The sequence below is a fragment of the Mycteria americana genome, chromosome 4, assembly GCF_035582795.1.
Source record: "Mycteria americana isolate JAX WOST 10 ecotype Jacksonville Zoo and Gardens chromosome 4, USCA_MyAme_1.0, whole genome shotgun sequence".
Lineage (NCBI taxonomy): Eukaryota > Metazoa > Chordata > Aves > Ciconiiformes > Ciconiidae > Mycteria > Mycteria americana.
The window spans coordinates 14,879,854-14,900,563 of NC_134368.1; the positions used below are offsets into that span (position 1 = coordinate 14,879,854).

The 20,710-nt window shown below is 42.2% G+C and overlaps 2 protein-coding genes across 5 annotated transcripts in view; one reads left to right on the forward strand and one right to left on the reverse strand.

Annotated features, from left to right (window-relative positions):
• Positions 1 to 20,710, reverse strand: part of EVC (EvC ciliary complex subunit 1) — a 510,906-nt gene that overhangs the window by 54,121 nt on the left and 436,075 nt on the right. The gene's annotated exons all lie outside the window — the stretch shown is intronic.
• Positions 5,969 to 20,710, forward strand: part of EVC2 (EvC ciliary complex subunit 2) — a 79,513-nt gene continuing 64,771 nt past the window's right edge. For all 4 annotated transcript variants that reach the window (XM_075499729.1, XM_075499731.1, XM_075499730.1 and 1 more), the window contains exons 1-4: positions 5,969 to 6,684; positions 9,502 to 9,556; positions 16,999 to 17,159; positions 17,706 to 17,771. In XM_075499729.1, coding sequence (XP_075355844.1) covers positions 6,502 to 6,684; positions 9,502 to 9,556; positions 16,999 to 17,159; positions 17,706 to 17,771 — 465 coding nt within the window. In that variant the 5' untranslated portion in view covers positions 5,969 to 6,501. The remainder of the gene's footprint in view (positions 6,685 to 9,501; positions 9,557 to 16,998; positions 17,160 to 17,705; positions 17,772 to 20,710) is intronic.

Genomic DNA, 20,710 nt, shown 5'->3' on the forward strand with positions numbered 1-20,710 from the left:
CTGAAATTATCTTAATAATAGAAACTACTAAAGGATAAGGTCCACAGATATCATCATGGCTATAAATTATGACTTTCAATTTAAATAAGGAAACAATAGATTAAACAAAACCAGTCATCATTTTTTCCAGGAAGAACTTTTATAGTACAACCCTTAGTTATAATCTAGAGAAAATATCAATGTTCTTCCAAAGAACTTTTTATAGATAATGCATTCTTTTCATACTGCTATATCACGTAATCTGACTTTCTGCTCCTCCTCTTTCCTAGCCACTGCTTTATGCACTGGAACAATGGGATAATCAGCTTTGTTTTGTGAGGTTATGTATGGCTCAATAAAAGGTTGGCTATAAGCAACAGATAGAATGTTTAAATCCAAGCTTTAGGAGATTTCCTATTTTAACTGTTTTGGTTTTGTCATATGAAATGAAAGAATCTGATTTGTCAAAACACAATTTCCTTTATATAGATTTTTCTAGGAAATATCAGAGCACTAATAGAGTCTAAAAATAGAGACAGGAAGAGAACAGACTACATAATTCATTAGACTCTTTTATCATTGCACCTTTTCTCCATTTCGTTTATGTCCAGAAGTCATTTCTGGATTTACTGATAAAGTTAAAAGTATGCGGTCAGCATGTAAAACACTTGCTCATACCGAGCAGTCCCACTGCTGTAGTACATATTCAGGGATAGAGGCCAACAGATCCATTGCCCTGCAATGGCTGGAGGCAGAGCAGCTCCAGTCCAAAGCCGTAAAGCCATATCACAGTGTGCTAGAACTAACACATCCTGCTTCTCAGCAGGCATGAGTAATACACAGTTATTATTAACATGGTAATTATGGTATTATTGCAACGTGGAAGGTCTCAGAATGAAAAAACCTGTTTTTCTGAAGTGCTCTGACCTAACTAAAAGCATTTTCCATCTATGCCTCTCCATGAACTGTCAATTTGATGCTAGTAACAGCAAAAGCCTCTGGGAATTGGAACAAATGAATAGAAAAAAATATATAACTTCAGTAGTTAGACAAATAGGTGGGAGAAAGTCCCTTAATGTGTTATAAATGAGCTAAAGGGTTTGGGAAATGGATACAGTTGTGAATGATCACCTTTAAAAGACTGTGATCCTATTTCAAAAGGACTGGTAATACGCATCAATTTATATCATTATGTAAGTTCTCCCACAGGATTTACACTCCAAAAGAGAATCTAATCCATGCTCACTTGTTATGCTGTACTATAACTCAAGTAAAATGACCAGCCATGGTTTGTCACCATTCCTGATCACAAAACTGAAACGAAGATTAATTTACCTGTCAGTATTTAAACCAACAGTAAAATGTTTACAATAACGTCTATCTTCTCTTTGTCTTGAAACCAGTTTGCCTTACAAGCTAAGCACCACGCTGGCTGGCTTTAACTGACACCTTCTGCATGTATTTAATTTATGTATAATAGACTGAGTAAGTTAGCTGAACTCACAACTTTTAGCTTCACCAAGAGCAGTCAAATCAGCTTCGGGTGAAAGGCTGTGATCTAACAATTAAACAGTAGGACTGCTTCTCAAGTTATTTTGAGATTATCACAAAAAAAAAAGTTACTTGAATTTTTGATTGAGGGTGGGTTAAGTTTATACCTTCTCCTACTTTTCTTTCCAAATTGCTTTTCTAATTGTCCTTGAATCCCAGCTCACCATACTGGTGTTTCAGTACTTAAGATCATTTGACCTCTGCACTGTATCTTCAGCTGGTACCTGACGGGAAAACTTCTTACGTGAGAAAGCCATTCAAGATGCTGCTGTTCGCAAACATACTCATTTTACTTCATTTGTTCTTTCTGCCTCTGTTGATCTATTCGGTCCAACTGAGAGCTGAAGCCTCTAGAAAAAAAGTATTTGTTCCAGATTGGACCTCATGGGGGAACTTTGTTACTTGCAGAATTTCTCTAATAAATCTCCTTCTTCAGGAAAGAATCCACTATCAACTCTCAGCACTGATTTCAGTACTTAAGAACTTTTTCTTATGTCAATAGTGTTAACTTTTCCCATCAGCCTTTCGAAATTAAGGACAATATAGAGGAAAACCAAAGAAGCCCTTGTCCAAAAAGAACTCAGGATCTTGATTAAAATATCCAAAAAGAGTCGCCCAAGAGAAATGGAACTGATAAGGGGAATGGGTGCCTGAAATGGTTGCATTCATAAGCAGCCATCAACTCCCACTCTCCTTCTTACGCTTTTTCTGAACACTTTTTAAGGGCTCAATTCCAAATCCAATAAAATTAAGACAGTTTGGACCAGGCCCTGAATGTGCTCATTGCTACATGCAGCAAAATGGACATCCACCAACAAGAGCAGATCTTTACCTCCAGCACCATCTCCTCTTTTGACGTATAGGGTTCTGCTTTACTTTTTGTGAGTGTGTGCTCTTTTTCGTCAGAGTTGAAGCTTTCCAGAAGTCTCTGGGAATCATCCTTCTGAAATTCCGAGAGAAAACAGATAACATATAACACTGAGACCATGCCGATTCACTGGAAACATCTCTGACAGCAGTCTGGATACATTCATGCCTCCATTCTGAAAATTATTTCAATATTAGTTGAAAATTTTGGAAAAATACAATCTGAAAATGAATGAGAATTTTACATATTCAGGAAGGAATAATTAAAATTAATGAACTTTATGAATTTGATTTGTCAGTCCAGAGGTAGAGTTTTAATCTGAAAAGTTGTTAAGAGGCTGTAAATGTGTCAAATCAATTCATCTGCTCTCAAAATGTCTTACTCATTTGAGAGCTCATGGAGTTGAGCTCATGGTCTAAGTTCAAACTTCTCAATTAAAGCAAGTTAACTAAAATTGTCTGTAATTGCCTGAAATGAAGAGAACGCCGAGTATTTTTGCTCCCCTGCTATAAGAAAAACTTCCTAAATGAAGTTTTATGTGTGGGAAAGCTCCTGTCAGGAAGAAATAACCATCAGAAAATGTTCACCATCTTCCTTCCCCAAAAGCAGCCCATATCATTGGCCTTTACTTCCCTAACAAACACACCGAGCCGCTGGTACGGACACAGACTGTGCGGGAGCAAAACCTCCTGCTGCACACGCTCTTCCCCGTGCACTAGATAGACCAAAAAAATAATACTAATGTTGGTCAATGCATCCAAACATAGCATTGCAAGGAATTTTTTTAGTGATGGAAAAGATGGCAGCCACCCTACCTTGACTAATTTTGAAATTATTTTTTAGGTTTTCAATCCACTGACTGCTTTTTGATGTGGTCTAATGATATGGCTGCAGCCACCATGTATGTTACTGTCTTATGGAAAGATTCTCCTTGAATTATTTGGCCACTTGGTATATAAAGTAGTCCATTTTCTCAGAATATAGAGAACTGCCCAGCCTTTGAACACATTTCATTCCTTATGACTTGCCGCTGTCACCTGTCTGGAACTTAGATGCTCAATAATACAGATCATATTCTTGGGTTAGCCTCTAAGACGTGGTGAATTGCAGATGCTGGTTCCTAAAAATCTACTTATGACAAATGAATAGTTACAAGTCTCCCTTGGCAATCTTGTCACTTTTTTGTCCCAAACCAGAAGTTCACAAAACTTAGGCTGAGCGATTGGGACTTGTGGAAGTAGCCACATTGAGTTCACCACTGTACCTCACAGCATAGCCACTCCAAAATAAGAATTTGTTTTTCTCGACTTGTTTCTCCAATTGTTCATATTCATCCAGTATTCATTTTCACTCCTTTATATCTCCAACACTATCATTTTACAAGTATTTGAATTTTTCCAGGATTCATTTCTAATCTCATCGCCTTCCTCTCCATTTGTTTTTGTCCTTTGTTATTTTTGCAACTGAAGTGCTACTGAGCTCCCCTTTTAGACCATTAAGAAGTTGAATAAAACTAAGTCTAATTGTAATTACTCCAACGCTTCATCAAGCTAATCTACCAGAATACCATAATGAGACAAGCTTCAACCCAAAGAGCCTCCAGGCAATGCTGTACTCTAACAGAAGAATATTACCAATAGAAATGTATTACAGTACACTACATGGTCTGAAGTTACCATGGTAAACGTTTCTTCTTAAAACTATCCCAGTGCGTCCTATGCATAGATCATCAAACCAATAAAGCACTTAACTGCATACATCCAAGTGCTACAGATTCAGGCTGAGATCTATAGAAGAGTGATTAACTGGGGCTGAGGGACAAATGCTGGGTGAGATCACGGTGCCTACGGCTGCTTCGGACTCCAGGTACTTGCCCTGCTCCTGTTGCAAGGATAACTCAGCTGACTGGGAAGGAACATGGCATCCTTAGAGAAACTATCCCTGCATTTATTTTGGATACAGAAAGCTGTAATATGTGCAGCTCGGCACCTGCTATACACATAATAGGCTTGCTCCATAGCATCAGTGGGGCAGACAGGACGAAGAACGAACAGGCCCAGACAGCCTAAGATAGCCCTGTTCAATTTGGGAAATCAGACCCATAGGATACAACCTGCCCACCCTGCAATGTGCTCCGTATGCACCAGCAGGCAGTTTATTTTTCTTTCAAAATAAACAACTCCCTTACAGCAGCAGCATTGATTTTAATGGCATTTAAGCACCTAAATGCATCTGAAGATCTGGGCCAGAGAGAACTGACAGCTTCTATTCCCTATTGACATAAATGACATAAAGGATAAAATTGTACGTAGCTATATTTGAGTTGGTAGTGGCAGTACAATAAAGATACAACCTATTAAGGCAGGGAAAATGAGCAATTGAATCAGAGAGGCTTGCACTTGCACAGGATGCATTGATCCAGTATTTGAAGTGCCTCCATTACTAGGCTAAAGCATGGCTTCAAACAGAGTTTCAAACCTCCTACTTAAAAGCAGTTGGGAGCAAGAGGATTTTTCTCTTATGTCATGTTTAATGACGATCAACACTAGCAGATACACACACACAGCAGAGCTGTTATAGCTGAAAAAAGGTGTGGTTAAAAGCCAAGCCAAACCAGACCCCCCACTGCAGGCTGGCAGAACACTCCGCAGGGCTCCAAATTTCCCAGCTGCGCCAGCGCCAACCATTGCTACATCCAGTCAATCCAGCACGACTTGGGACTAAATGTGATGGGAGAAAAAAGCATAAGTCGATAACTATTCTCAGCAAATATATCTGCCCGGTAGCGGTTTTGCAGGTATGTGCTACCTCTGCAATCCTCGAGTCCAAACAAACACTTTATGTAATAGAGATATGAACCATCCACCATAGTCCTTAAAACAGGGAGTCAGGTATGTTATTAACAAAATCACACGCTTTAGAAAACCCTGTTAGTTCTGCATCAAGCAAACAGTCAGATGTATTCTGCCTCCTTTATTTCTCGGGTATGTACATGTGCATCCTCAGTGCAAAGGTACTGCTGTTACTCTGCTTTTGCTGTTTGTAAGATGAACTTTGGAAAAGTTCATAAAATGCTTTGGAAATGGGATTGTTCTTACTGCTTTAGGATGGAAATTAGTGTTTATTTCAAGTTATCTCACGAAGTTTCTGCAAGCTGGGTACATCTTCCATTATGCCCAAAAGCAACACAGTCTCGTACAAAAAGTGATAGCTGTGAGACGCAACTAGTGGGTGACCTACGTTAAACGAAGATACAGGCCAGTAGGGCAATATTCAGAACACATAAATACTTAAACCGGCCTCTTTTTTCAGTCAGCCCGTTTGTTTCAGCACATTTTTTAACGACTTAAGTAGTAAAACGCTTCCCTACAGAGGTGTGTCAGGAATCACGGGGCTCCCCACCCACCACCGAGCTCACCCCAAGCCCGCAGAGCGTCACCGCTGCAGAGCTCAGCACCGGCCGCGCCGCTCGCCCCGCGGCCGGCCCGGGGCACCCGGCCCAGCTCGGGCAGCCCCGGCTGTTCGCTGCAGCGGGCACAGCCGAGCCGGCGGCACCTCCCGGGCCCTCTGGGGCCGCCGCCCCTCACAAACCAGTCCCGACCCCTCCAAGCCGTTCCCAGGCCCGAGCCTCCCCGCGGCGCTCCGCGGCGGAAGGCAGTGGGGAAGGCCGGCTGCCTGCCCTCCGCCCGCCGGCCCCCGTACCTCTCTCCGCCGGCGCGGCCCGAGCGCGCAGCGGCAGAGCAGGGCGGCGGCGGCGGCACCCAGCAGCAGCCCCAGCAGGACGGCGGGGGCCAGCAGGGCGGGCAGCGCCTGCAGCGAGCGAGCCCAGAACTGCAGCCCCACCGCCCGCAAGCAGCCCCCGGCCGCCGCCATCGGGCCCGGCCCGGCCCGGCCCGGCCCGCAGAGAGGAGAGGCGAGGAGACGAGAGGGGAGGGGAGGTCCCGCTGCTCGGGGCCCCTCCGCCGCCCGCCCCCCGCCTTCGCCGCGGTGGGAGGAGACCGATGGCGGATGGATGCGGCGGCTGAGGCCCGGCCTGGCTCGGGGGCAGCGCCTGGAAAGTCTCCGCGGCGCCCTACGCGCCCGCGGAGGGGCCGCCTGCCGCCATGCGGCGGCTGCTGGCCGGCCTGCTGCTGGCGCTGCTCCCCGGCGGGCCTTCCGCGCCCGTCCAGCCCCTCGGAGCGGCCACCTGGCGCGCCCGGGCCGGGGGCCGCCCCCCGCCGAGCCCCGCGGAGGGGGCCGGGGCGCCGGGTCCGCCCCGGGAGCCCTGCGGCCAGACGGCGGCTGGGGTAAGGCGGGGTGCCCGCGGGGCGCTGCGCGGGTGGCGGGTCGGCCCCTCAGCGGGGCGGGTCCGTGGGCCCGGGGCGGCTGGTGGCGGGCGAAGGAGAGGCCCTGTCTGAGGGCGCAGGGATCCCCCATGGCGGGGTTTGCTGGCGGAGCGGTGGTCCGGCAGAGCAGCGGCCGCTTCCCAGGCACTTGGGCTGGGGCCAGCGGCCCGAAAAGCTGCCAGGGGTCGGCGTGGTGGGGCCACCGCAACGTGCCGCATGCGGACGGTGGCTCCGCTTCGCTGTTCTTCCTGAGCAGAGGCATTTGGTGTTTCTTTATCTAGTCACAGCACCCTTGCCCACTGGTGTCATCCCGCTGGTAGGAGTGCCAGTAGTGGTTTAGGATACGGCTTTTATTTTTCATTCTTTCTCCTTACCTAGGTGTGTATCTATCAAGCTGTCTCAAACTGTGTCAACGTAGTTTTCTTTTGCCAGTGTGGAGAGTACCTGAGACTGTGCGGTGGGGAATGGAGGGAGTCAGGAAGGATAGTTTGTGGTGTGATTACAAAAAGACTAATCAGCAGGAAATAGCATTGCAGGAAAATGAAGAAAAAAAAAACAACCCACCTTATTTTTCCACCAGAAAAATAAATTAATGTAAAACTTGGGAAGATGTCTGCTGGCAATATCACGGCATTAAATTAATTACTTTTGAAGCATGATGTGAGTGCTGGCCCGTAGAATTGGCACTATTTGCCAATGCGGAGCCCCTCGTGATGCCCTCTGGTATTATGGACGCACTCTGCAGTAGAGTGGAAGAATTGTGCTGAATATCCAGACTATATTTTCTAGCGTAGACTACTGAGAACTGGATGTTAGATAAGGCAGAAGGAAAAACAAGGAGCGCTGTAATGTCATTTGTAATTGACGCACATGGACATATGAACGCTGTAGATTTTTGTGCTTGAGCTGTTGTAAAACCACAGATGAATGAATGCCTGCAGTCTGTGGAAATCAGGAGCCATTTGTGCACTGATTTCCTAGGAAGTAGGAAATAAAGCTTGTTAGCTAGCAAGCCACATTTTCTGCATGCCTTTATGCACGCTTAGACCACTGTCTACTTTTGCAGACTCACTTACAAATGAACTGTTGACATTTAATGTTCATATATATGCTGATACAATGCACTAGAGTAATATTTGGGATTTATATTTATAAACAAGTTTTATTTCAACATTTAACATAATAGACCATCGTATTGGTGTTTTACACTGGTGTCATTATGTCCATTTAGTGAACTGGTACACATTTCCTTAGTGCAGATAGGGCTCTAGAAATATCTGGCAAAGGTTAATTCGCTTTTAACATGTGATTTCTATTGCTGCGTATCCATACGCATATATGGAAATACATACATATATATATATCTATTCACCAGACAATTATTTGTTTAAGTTTGCCACTGGAGTTTCCTGTTCTTATCTTTCTGTGTTCTTGAGATGCTTGACTACTCAAAATTCATGGTCATATAGATTGTTTGACCAATGAGAAGAAATTAATAATGGCATTAGAGAACTTTGGCATAACTCAGTTTGTGTACAAGAATTCTGGAGTGCAGGGAGAGCTGTACAACGAGGTATTTGCAAATGGCCCCTAGTGAAGAGCTCAGTGCCTGGGGTCTCCTAGAGCTGTATGCTGGGGCTGCTCTGAGTGTGCTGCATGTTCCCGCTTGTATTCGTTTCTCTGTCCTTTCTTTCTCCTCCACAAGATCTGCCTCCAATCCCATATGTACTTGTTTTCCAGAGCAGTGTCCACTTAAAACCCAGGGCTCCTGGTGCATCCAAATTTGTGAGGTGTCTTGCATTTTCTGTTGTTTTGAGGGAAAGTGCCCTATTGGAAGTGAGAACTGTTTTCACACAAGGTTAACTAAAGTTACAGCTCTAGCGATAATCAAAGTGATGGCTTCCCTGAGCAGGCAAAGAAGAAAATTGCCCGTAACTTGCTGTACTGTAACAGTGGTGTTGACATAAGTCAGTACTTAACATTACTCACATGCAGTGCTTGGGAACAAACAGAAACAGCAAGTGCGGGTCACGTCGCTCAGCGGACTTAGAAGATCGCTGTTAATCAGCCGACATTCCTAACTCTGTATTATCTCCTGCAAGGAAGCATTTTTATTAAATAAAAACTTGCTTGTATGACTACTACATCTTGATCAAAACACTGGGCATTAACAATCCTTAAAAACACTGGTTTCTTTTACTGACGTTTTAAAGCTGTGATTTCTCTAGCAACCTCTGCGGTCTGGGCACAGGTGGGAGGCTGTCACAGAATGCCTTGTAAGCTACAGTTTTTAGCCTGTGGTCCCTTTGAAAGGCTCTGTGTAATGCTCCAAAGGAAAAATGAGCATGTCAGTAGACTTGATCATCCAATATGGACACATTCCTGCTGACTCCTAGTGATTGGATTTTCCTGTGTTCTCAAATGTGCCTTTGAAAATGGCAAGGAAAGATTATTTTATAAGAACAAACTAATAGCAAACCCTTCTGCTCCACTATTGCGCAGAGGCTCAGCCTGATAGTATGAAGTGTAAGTACAGTTTGAGCCCCAAGTATGCATAGCTGTACTGGGAAACAGCAGAGCCTCATAATGCTTGACAAGCTGCGGGAGACCTCTAGAGCCGTGTTGTGTCTCTTCTGGTAGTTAATTTTGGGGAATTTGAGGCTTTGTGGAACAGGATTCTGTGTAATTGTGAAGCATAAATTCAGTTTAAGAGTTGAGTATTAAACATTTATGGAAAAAGTTCCTTTTTATAATTGCTCTCTTCTGTGTTAACTTTAGGTTATTAAAGATAATCTGTGGCTTCAAAAAAAGATGGGATGTCTGGGAATGACAGGTATGTAACTGTTTTCTCTCTCTTTTCAGCGCTGTGGGAGTCCCAGGACTCCCAGGGCATGGGTGTGAAGGTGGGCATGGGACGGGAGCTGTGCCCTGGTGGCCCGCTATCATCAGTGGGACTCTTCATCCTGGGCCACAGGGGAGTGTTTGCTCAGAAGTTAGGAACGAGGTGCTCTAGGCTCCCTAAACAGCTCATCTAGAATGGAGCCATTGTGAGAAGACCTGAGTTCATACCTGCTCTGAATAATTTTCAGGAGGAGCCCTTTTTCCTCATTAAACATAATGACGTAGGGGAGCACCCTCTAATGCCCAGCATTCCCGGTGTTGTGGAAAACCCATATTGCTTAAAGCTGATCAAGACCTTGTTCTTTTTCAGAAGCTAACTTAACCTCTGTGCATTTACTAACACTGTTGCAATGCCTACTCTTGAAGCTATTTTCAGAGACCTATGCAATTACAATAACTAATATACATTGTCCTGGACCAAGTTGTTACAGACTCATAGACGTAGGGGGTCTGGAAGTGTTGCTGGGATGCTAATGTTCTTTACAGCAGGTATCAAGTATACTTGTCACTGATCTCAGCTACACTGAGCTGTAGTGGTAGTTGCCTAATCTGATCGAAATAGGGTACCCTGATACTTAGAGAAGTCCTTTACAGCTTGGAGGAGCTGCATCTGAGGGCTGACTGCCACAGGCTCTTTGTGCACATTTGAACAAATCACTTAGTTTCTCAGAGTCTTTGGTCTTTATTTTCTTTATATGTGTATGATAAACAATGTGCTACCTCACCCAAGTGTAGTGGAGATGAGTACCCTCAAAGGTTACGACATCCTCATACAGCGCATTAACAGGGGCAATGCAATGCCTGAAACAGACCCCCCCGCTCCCCCCCAATGGCTGCAAGAGATGATTTCATGACATGCATTTGCCAAGAAGTTACATGCTCTGAAGCACTCATCTAGTGAGATGCCTCTAATTTCTTTGCCCTGTGCCATGGCTTATTCACAAATGAGTTTATTAATTTAAATACGAAAGCAAATAATTTAGATTTGCTCAGCTTCCTTGTTTTTTTCCTGTATTTATTCAGTGTCAGCTTTTCTGCTTGCATCTTGCTTTCTGATGGGTTGCAAATTATTAATGTACCATCCACTGAGAGAGGAAATGCATGCGGTTTTGTAGGTCAGAAGAACCTTCTGGCGCTAAAGAAAAAGTGGGGCGATTGGAGGATTTTGACATGCAATATCTTTTCGTTAGTGGTTGAAAATAGTGTGGCCAGCAGGATTAGGGAAGTGATCATCCTTTTGAACTCCGCACTGGTGAGACCACACCTCGAATCCTGTGTTCAGTTTTGGGCCCCCCCCACTACAAGAGAGACATTGAGGTGCTGGAGCGTGTCCAGAGAAGGGCAATGAAGCTGGTGAAGGGTCTGGAGCCCAAGTCTTACGAGGAGCGGCTGAGGGAACTGGGGTTGTTTAGTCTGGAGAAAAGGAGGCTGAGGGGAGACCTTATTGCTCTCTACAACTACCTGAAAGGAGGTTGTAGAGAGGTGGGGGTCGGTCTCTTCTCCCAGGTAACAAGTGATAGGACAAGAGGAGATGGCCTCAAGTTGCGCCAGGGGAGGTTTAGACTGGATATTAGGAAATTTTACTTCACTGAAAGGGTTATCAAGCATTGGAACAGGCTGCCCAGGGAAGTGGTTGAGTCAGCATTCCTGGAGGTATTTAAAAGACGTGTAGATGCGGCCCTTAGGGACATTGTTTAGTGGTGGACTTGGCAGCATTAGGTTAACGATTGGACTCGATGATCTTAAGGGTCTTTTCCAACCTAAATGATTCTACGATTCTATGAAACTCTGCCATTTTGTTAGTAGGTAAATACACACGTTAAATGAGGGGTGCTACAAGCACTGAATTGTATTCTTGATTTTATAACTGAGAATTGTCCCATTCTAATGAACATGAATTTTTAACATATTTAAAGCTAAGTTTTTAGTGGTTTGTTTAATTAAGGTACTAGACTCTTTATTTCTTACTAAGAAGTTCTCAATGAAACCAGCGAGATGGGAACTTCTGCATAAAACCCTTGTCATTGAAAATCGCAGAGTGCTGAAAATGAAACCATTTGTGGCAGATCAGCACACTGATCTCAGGGTTTCTGTTGGAAGCTTTTTCGAGTTGTTTCTGGATAAGATGAGAAAAAGCAATCCCAGAATAGCCCTGTGATGGGGGAACACAATGGATTTTTGAAAGTTATGTTCGAGTCTGCTCTGACTTACTCAAAACAGGCCTGGAAAGTAGATTTGTTTTGTCTTGTTGATGCCCATAGTTTCTTTGACTTTGTAACAAGAAAAGCTAATGGCAACATTCAAAACTGAAATACAGTAAATTACTACCTTTGCTTGTTCATTGTTGTGTGTAATTGAAAGGACTTCAAATTGGATCTTGTATCCTGGATGGTTTTCAGGACAGGGAATAATTCAGAACAGCAACAACAAAAATACAGTAAGCAAGTATATTTAACTCTTTTCTTCCCCACTGAAATAAAGTGAGATTATTCAAAGCTTTGCTGATAAATTCTGGGGGAAAGCAAATCAGACTGCAGATGTGAGACTTGAAATATGCAGCCCTCAAGAGCTGAGAATTGGAATGACTGTTTTAGTTAAATTGCTTTTTTTCCTCTCAGTGTCAGGTAATTTTTAATTTTGAACTTGACATTTCACAAACTTGTCAGAGTCTTCACTTTCCTACTCTAATTTGGCACGTTAAGATGTGTTGTAAAGGTACGAGAGCCTTAAGGACATACTGGAGTCTCAGCTTCAAACCTATTGTAAGACTATTTTAATTTTGTATCATCCTATTTAAATGTCATAGCCAAGAATAACCTTCACTTTAACTTCTGCCAAGAACAAGTAAGGCAATATAGTGTTATACCTGCCCTTCTAATGGCAGTCCACCTGTGCTACCAACATGTTCAGGACTTGGCCTGTTTAGTCCAGTGGTAAAGGCTCGTGCTTTAGCACCAAAGGTCCCTGTTGTTACACAAAAGTTTCTTAGCAAAGGACAGTATGCTGACCACAGAGGACAGCTTCTTTTCTTAGGTATCCATCCTTCCGCCCCCAGCCCATATGAACACAGACCCACTGCTGCCACAGTCTCCACGCGGTAGGTGCATTTCATATCAGGTTGGATCCTCTCTGTACTTGCACACTCTGAGCAGCAAGCGAATGTAGTGAGAGCTTGGAGCAGGGAGCTCTCCTTCCTAAGTGTATTGCGTGTGCCTTGAGTGTGGCTGCTGGAGGTCCAAAAGAGCAAAAGATCACCACCCAAAGCAATAGTGCACAAAGCTGAGGAGTGGCACATGACTACCTGGGGAGAATAGCAAAAGAAAATTGCACAGCATTAAATAGCGAGACTGTTCTGATCAACTGTGCATTTGTCATTTCATGTTGTTGTGGCACTGCACATATGCAGGACTGAGTGAATGCTATAGTAACGTGAGTGGTAAAATGTTACACCAATCTTCCAGCTGTTTCAGCTATATTAATATTTATTTTCATGTTTTCATTTTGTAATTAAATACAAAGTCAACGTACCAGCGCTGGCAATTAGCTAGGAATGTGCAGTTTAAGACAGGGTTCTGGCATATCTGGTTATATTGGGTTTATGGAGGATTAAATCATGGGAAAACATTTTAGTAACGTGCTAATTAAAAGTAAGATAAAATATTTAACTTGATAATACATTGTAAAAATTTGGAATGTTTAATTAAGGAAAACAAAGAAAATTTCATCTTAAAGACGGTGATATTGTCTCACATCTCAAAAGAAAGTGAAATTACTGCCTTTCTTTGATGAACTGATTCACTTGGCATCTTTGGAGATGTTTGCAGGAAAGCCCCAGATTAAGCCTCATGCTCTGCTGGTTTGCTCGCTGGGAAATGTTTTGGTCTGAGGAGTACTCTGGGAGTGCCTGGTGGCAGCCTGGCAAGCCCAGCTGAGAGGGGGCTGTTTGGGCTGGGTGTAAAGCTGAAACTGTTCCTCTGCTTTGCAAAGTTTCCCTTTCGAAAAGGAGTGGGAATAATTTCCATTTAGAAACTAATGGAAGTGAAGACCATGCAGCTCTGAATGGCTTTTCTGAAAACAGCCAAAAAAATGGCAAAGACTGAAGCTGTAAGAAGAAAAAAGAGTGGAAGGAACAAGGAGATCACGGAGTCAGTATCAGAGCTGGGATGCATCTCTGAAGGGGCACTGACAGTGGTGCGCTTGCACTTCTGAGCAGCAGAGTATCCAAAAGAAAGCTCGATGCTTGTTAGCGAGAGGCCTCAGGAGTCAAGTATTAGTATTTTCCAACCTCAGATGAATGTATTTGTTAAAAGAAAAAAAGAAAACAATTTCAGAATGGAAATCTAGAATAGATGTGAAAACCCCGGAATGTGTTATGCCTGTACCATCCTTTCTCAGATATTCATTGTCCATCTTTTCAAGCAATCATCAGCCATCTACAATCCATCTAGGACCTTATCTGAAAAGAGACAGCAGGTGAATTGATAAATACAATTATGTTGTATTGATGTTAAGAGTATGCAGCAAGTTATGTGGAGAAGCAGTTATGTTCTTATAGGTCAGCTGGACTGAGCTGTATAATGTTCTAGTGACAGTTAAATATATGTGGATCAGGAAAAAGTTATTTAACTGACAGTCGATACTACAAAAAATGAGATAGAAAAGTGCTGCTTTACTGGCAAGGGAAAGCAGGGTATTATAAAACAGCCTATATTGTTAAAAATTAATAGGAAGGGTGAGAAAAAATCTGGAGGAAGGCAGTGGCAGTTGTTGATGTATGGACATGTGTCACACTGATTGAATCTATTTAAGCAAAACCTTCCACTGAGTGCTGGGAAGATACAAGTGATTTTGCAGAAGTATCCTTGTAATCATCATCAACATTGAGGCTGCTTAACATAATGTCAAGAACCTGCAAAATCCCCAACCTCCAATTACCAATGAGGGAGCAGCCAAATAATATGCCTGGAGACTTCTGCTGGGAGCTGGGCACGTTATCTCGTGATTGTAAGTGATGACAAAGCACAACTTGAAAACAAACTCATCTGTGTAATTAGTAATCCAGAGATTTATTCAGAGTCAAAGAACATGATCAGTTAATTAAATTGGTTACTGTGGACTTGATACTCTCCAGAGGGGAGTATCAGGATTTGCTTTCACATGAAAAGTGCAGTTGGGTGTGCTGGTGGAGATGTCATGCTGCATAGGGCACAAGAACAAAAGATTTTACAAAGCAATTACCCCCTTCTTGTTGGCTGACCTCCTTCATCCAAAATACAGAAGGAAATGATCTGCTAAATAAGGAGCACTTCCAAGGCAGTAGTTGCTTAACACAGCCCATACATTTTGCCATTTTGACTTCTGACTCTTGTGAAGCCCTACAAAGAAGCTTCATCTCTTCAATGAGAGTTTCTGTTTACTATAAAAGAAAGTGCATGTCCTGTAGTCTGGCAAGAAAACAAGAAGGAGAATTGGTGCTCCACCTCCATAGGAATGGGATGGTTATTGCATTAATATACGACACACAGCAAATATAAAACAAATCTTTTTCAATGTTTGGATATATCTATACAAAACTGCGAGGAGCCTTGATTCAGTAGTCAGAACATAGGTTTAGAGCCATTGGAGGTGGGATATAGCATGGTACTTGGATCTGCTGGGGAGTGCCATGGCCAGGTGGGCTCAGACTGGTAGCTAGCAGGTCCATACTGCACTTACAGTTCAGCACTGGTGTCATCCTGAGTGATCTGGGCTGTTGCTTAGTCTTGAAACAGAAATACGCCATGCATGACTGCCCTGAAAAAATTCCAACCCCAAAGATATGCAGACATTTGGTATTGTAATTATACATATTACTGTTCTCACCAAGTTTACCTTGTCATTTTTACAGTCCCTAATTAGTCTGAGTCTGTTGCATTGTTTAACAGTGGTTTAAGTATTTAAGTAAAAGTTAGAGAAGTGAATTAAAACTGATTGTAAAATATAAACAACTAGCTTTTCCTGGCCCATATATCCCCAATTTTGGCCAGTGTAAACCACTCCCTCCCAAATAAAAAGCATGCCATTCCAGCATGGGAAGACAGTGAAGCTCCCCAAGGTGCACATGCCCATCTGGGTTCTGTGAGCCGCAGGACTGCATCTCATTCGTTATGTTAACAGAAATCTTTTCAGTGATTTATGTGCATCAATGCTTCAAGGTCCTTTATAGGACCTCCTTTTAAGGGTCCAATTCTGAAAGTCTGTGCATGTCTTTTCTATTTACAGCTAACAGTATTTCTCTATATTGTTCTTCCAACAAAGCAGTGTCTTTTCAAAAAAATGCTGCTTCTCATATTAATGAGATTTTAGTATCTTCAGCTTTTCATATTTCATTAACATATAATAGGTTTTTTAAAAATGAAAACTTTATAGAAAAATGTAATTTGTCAAGAATCTTTGCTTTTCAATGAGAGGTTTTGTTCATATGAATATATATTGCTAATGATTAAAATATGGGATTTAAAAATAAGTAATAAATTACAACTATTATGCAAAGAATGAAAAAAAAGTATCTTCCTTAAGCATAGACAGCCAGCTATCATTCTGAAATTTTCATGAGATTTTTTCTCTTCATTCAGCAGCTTCACCTTTTGACAATTTAGTATATTAAATTATTGATTTTTAGTATAAGCTCCTTTTATTAATGTCATAGGTGCTTTTTAGTAGATGAAAGTGATATGATTTCAAAACTGTTCTTGTAGTTTTTTGTGATATCATGGACTAATCTTTCATAAAAATATAAGAGTATAAGCTAGCATTTATATTGCTAATTACTAAATTGAGGAGTGTTTGATTTGATGGCACTCCAATTCAGCTGAAATGTAACTGAGACCCTTACTCAGCTGAGCAGTATTTTTGTTCTGAATATGTATTGACATGGTTAATGGTTAATTGGCAGACTGCATCTTTGGAGCAGAACATCCTTAGCACTGAGGCCACTCACGTTGTAGAGTGCTTCAATTATTTATGCTTTGCTGAAAATTTCTTTGTGTTGAAAGTACTAACAGTTGATTTAAGGCTGAAACCTTTGAATTCATGCATTAGATGCTTTACATATTTAAATGGCAAGAAGTTTTCAGTGAGTTCCCTAGGTAGGAAACAGTTTTGTTCCAACTCTGCTGGGTTTTGTGGGACAAATCCCACCTCTGTTTCCTGCCTGGCCTCATGTCTCTGTTACCTATATTGATCTTAAGTGCTTTGAGGGAGAGCATGCTGGTCGCTGTGTGCACACAGAGCACCAGGTACCATGAGCCCCATCCCTGGCTGGAATCTGCACCAAGCGGCTGCCGCACAGGAGCCAGCTTTAGCTCTAATGCAGAGTGTTGCCTTGGTTTTCAGCAATGCCCTTACCTCTGATCATTCAAGCAAGTGAAGCCCCTCACCGGCTCTTGACTTCTGCAGCCTCGGATGACCAGTGGAGCCATTCGCTATTTGCTTTGATACCCTCATGGACAAAGAAGATTTTGTTCAAACGAGAGTCTTCTGTTAACCACCAGCTGGTCAGTAAAAGATAGTTTGCCACTTTTAATGCTTGTAAGGATTTATGCTTGTAGCAATTGTATCAAAAGTGAATGTTGCTGGGAATTTACTACCCAATTAGTATGTTCCTAATTCTGTCTCAGGTGATTATGTTCACTTGAGATGGCTTCAGCAACACCAACTAGTTGTGAGGCTTCCAAAGAATTACTGTGACAGATACAACTGTGTGATTGCTGTGGAAATTCTGATAGAGACTTAGTAATGAAACAGATCAGTATAGTCTGATGGACTTTGTGCATAGTGTATTTTGTTAGGGAATTGTGATAGCCAAAAGATGAATGTATCAATTAAGATGCTAGTAATTACTTGTGGGAATAAGTAGTTCATACAAATTTGGACTAGAAAAAAAGATTAACTATTGGGATAACAAAACTCTTAAATTTGAAGGCAATTAATACCTCTACATTTTTTTTCTCATTTCATTATTTACATAATTTAACTTGTGCTTCAGTTTATGAATTAGGATATTTTCATACACTATGTAGACTTTTCCCCTTCCTCCACAGCTTGAAGATGTGTCCAATATTTCAGTGGCTTCTGAATTTGGAATAACCCTTCAGAAATGCGGTGTGGTAAGTTTTCTTATGTTTGTCTTGTTAATTTGGTAGGAAGTTTGTACCCAAATGTCCTTCAAAAAGTGGCAACAGACTTGTGCCCATGCTGAGTATTTGGGAGAACATCCGTTTTGATGTTAAGATGGTTGCACCCTCTGTAAGAGGCACAGTTTTGCAATGTTGATTCAAAACTGAAGGAAGTCAGTGAAATCTTCTCTCAGACTTCAGGGGATTTTGGATTGAGGTCAAAGTAAATACCTTGGTGTGAATTTGTAAAACTATAAATGGGCAAAGCCCAGTGAACTCTAGAAATCAGCCACAAGGCTGGGTAGAGATAGAGACAAACTTCTTTAGAGGATGAGATAAGCCTTCTGAGATACTCTCCTGGCTCAACCATGGGTGCCCTACCTGTGTCAAGTACGGACTCCTTTTGAAGGATGGGGCACCGAGCCCCGTGATGCCCATTGTGTCTTTGGGCATCCTGTCACATAGCCATAGAAGAGCCAATGTGTCATAGTCCGCAAACTCAGTGGGACTCAGCTACAGCAGAGTATTTAATGAAAAAAAGGTTTCATTTGACTTGTGTAAAATGCTTACGAGGAGCAAAGCCCTCCCTACTATAAGGAAATTTTAAACCTTCCCTTTTATTTTTACTTTATGTGGCATGGATTGATAGATCTACCTAGACTGTTATTTTCCCTGTCTCTTTTTCCCCCCCCTTTTTTTTTTTTACACTGGATGAAGCAAATTTGAATTTTTATAATTGGAGATAGTTCATTTTACCTGTCCCTTGGAGAGAGAAAGTGCATCCCATTTTAAGACAAATCTGAATTCAGCCACTGAAATGCTGCATATGAGGGTAGAGGATTCGGTAACCAGTGCAGAAGAGGTGACATTATAACCTGCACCAGATCATTTGCATAGAGAAGAATGAATATGCATCACATCTCATGGCACTAATTACCTATAATGTTATTGAAATGGCGGCATATCATAGTTAATGGGGCTGAATAGTGAGCATTTCAGACATAAGAAGCAGTAACACAGATTCTTCTGCTTTTCTGGCTGTAGATTCCCAATTTTTATATCAGAGCCTCTCAGAGAGTTTGAGACAGTTACATGTTGTTTTTTTCTGCTATTTGTAGCACAGCTTCACACAGGCTCATTAAAAATTGTGAAATCCTGCTGTACAAGATGAAAGTTAATCTGTTGTAGATGCTAGGATTATCAGAAAATGATTTTGCAGTGCAATTTAGTTGTAAATTACTGAAAACTATGCAATTGTATGTGATTGTCTTCCACCTTTAAATGCAGTTCACATTTTATTTTCCTTTGCTTACCTTGTCATCTACTTCAATCCTAATTCATCTGAACAGATGCTTTCCTGCTAAGCGACAGACTGGCCATATGGTGGTCTTTAGCTGTTATAAATGGAAAAAAGTGAATTTTGCACATTTTCCTCCTCCTACCGTGAGTGGCTCCTCAGAGCATGGAGATGATGTATGTTTACTTCTTGGAGTCAGGATTTTTCCAACACCTTATCACAGAAATACCCTTATTGAAACTGGGGTGTTTAAATTTTACCTATGCTTCCAGTACCCAGTCCCTTCCTTCTTTCCAGAAATCTGCTCCTTTAAGAGCTTCATTCCATAGTATGACATGAACTTTTCTGTAATAGTACTTCATAATGACAATAATCTTTAGCACAGCTGAAGTAGATCTTTAAATTTGACTGTTTGGCTTTTAACACATTTACCTGTCTCGTTTCTCAATTTCCTAAGTGTTCTTGCATTGCAGATCATCTATGCTCTATGATCCTTCATTGTTTTTCCTCCTTTCCTGTTTCTAGTTGTTTTTACTTATTCCCAAAGATCCTCCGTTCCTTTCACTTCCATGGCAATTCCTTCCTCCTCTCTTTTCTTCTAGCATGTCCTTGCTCTTGCTGTGGTTCTTTCACTTCAGTCTCCCAGGTACCTGAAGTGACATCGCTTGTAGGGGGTGATGACACACATGGTGTGCTTCAGCAGCAGAGAGAAAATGGGAGTACGCACCTACGCATCATCCGTGGCTGCCATTGGGGTCGGTTCCTGTAGATGGTTGGCAGCATGATCATCTGCTCCAAAAGCAAGGAAAAACATCTTCAGGCAAATTAGAGGAGCTGCTTAAAGGAGATATCTGGTGGCTGCTGATCCCAATGGCAGCGGCGTATGGAGACGGTTCTTTCTAGGAGAGGTCAAACCCAAGGGCTTCCCTACTGCTTAATTCTCATCTGCTGCTTTCTCCAGTGCTATCAGGAAGAAAAATCCAAATTCTTTCAACCCCTTTGCGATTTAGCTTAAAACTGACTGCCAGTCAAAAATAAAGAATGCAACACATGTATTTAATATTAATCAGAAATGCAACAAATGTGGGGTTTTGGCCACCTGAGGAAGGTTGTAGTAGGAGATAGGCGGTACGGTTGGGATACCTCTGAAGGGTTGCTTTGTTTAGTCACTGAATTAAGAATTTTATTAAATGAAACAAAATGAAGAGAAAGTGCAAAATCGTTTGGAGAAGGGGAATAAACAGTGTGTGGGAGTGTGCATTAAACCTCCTGCCTAGGGAAAGGAAAGGACTAATGTGGCCATATTCCCCTACCTGCCTGTGAATATACACATGCTACTTTCTCTGCCTTTTTTATTGTGGGAATTTATCTAAATTACTGTTTACATCCCCTCTCCCCAAATGTAAAGGAATATATTTGTGCCTGATTAGAAGCACAGGAAGAGACACTGAAATCCTCATTTTTTGCCTTCATCTCTCAGAAGAGCAAGGGAAAGGTATGGGAATATGAAGGGAGGAAAAAGTTTTTCTACTTCCCCTGTTTCCCCAGCTCCCTCTTTTGCTGGTGCATGCATGTTTGTCTGCACAAGCTCATCCACACTTACTGTGGAGCATAATACAGTATTAACAATTTA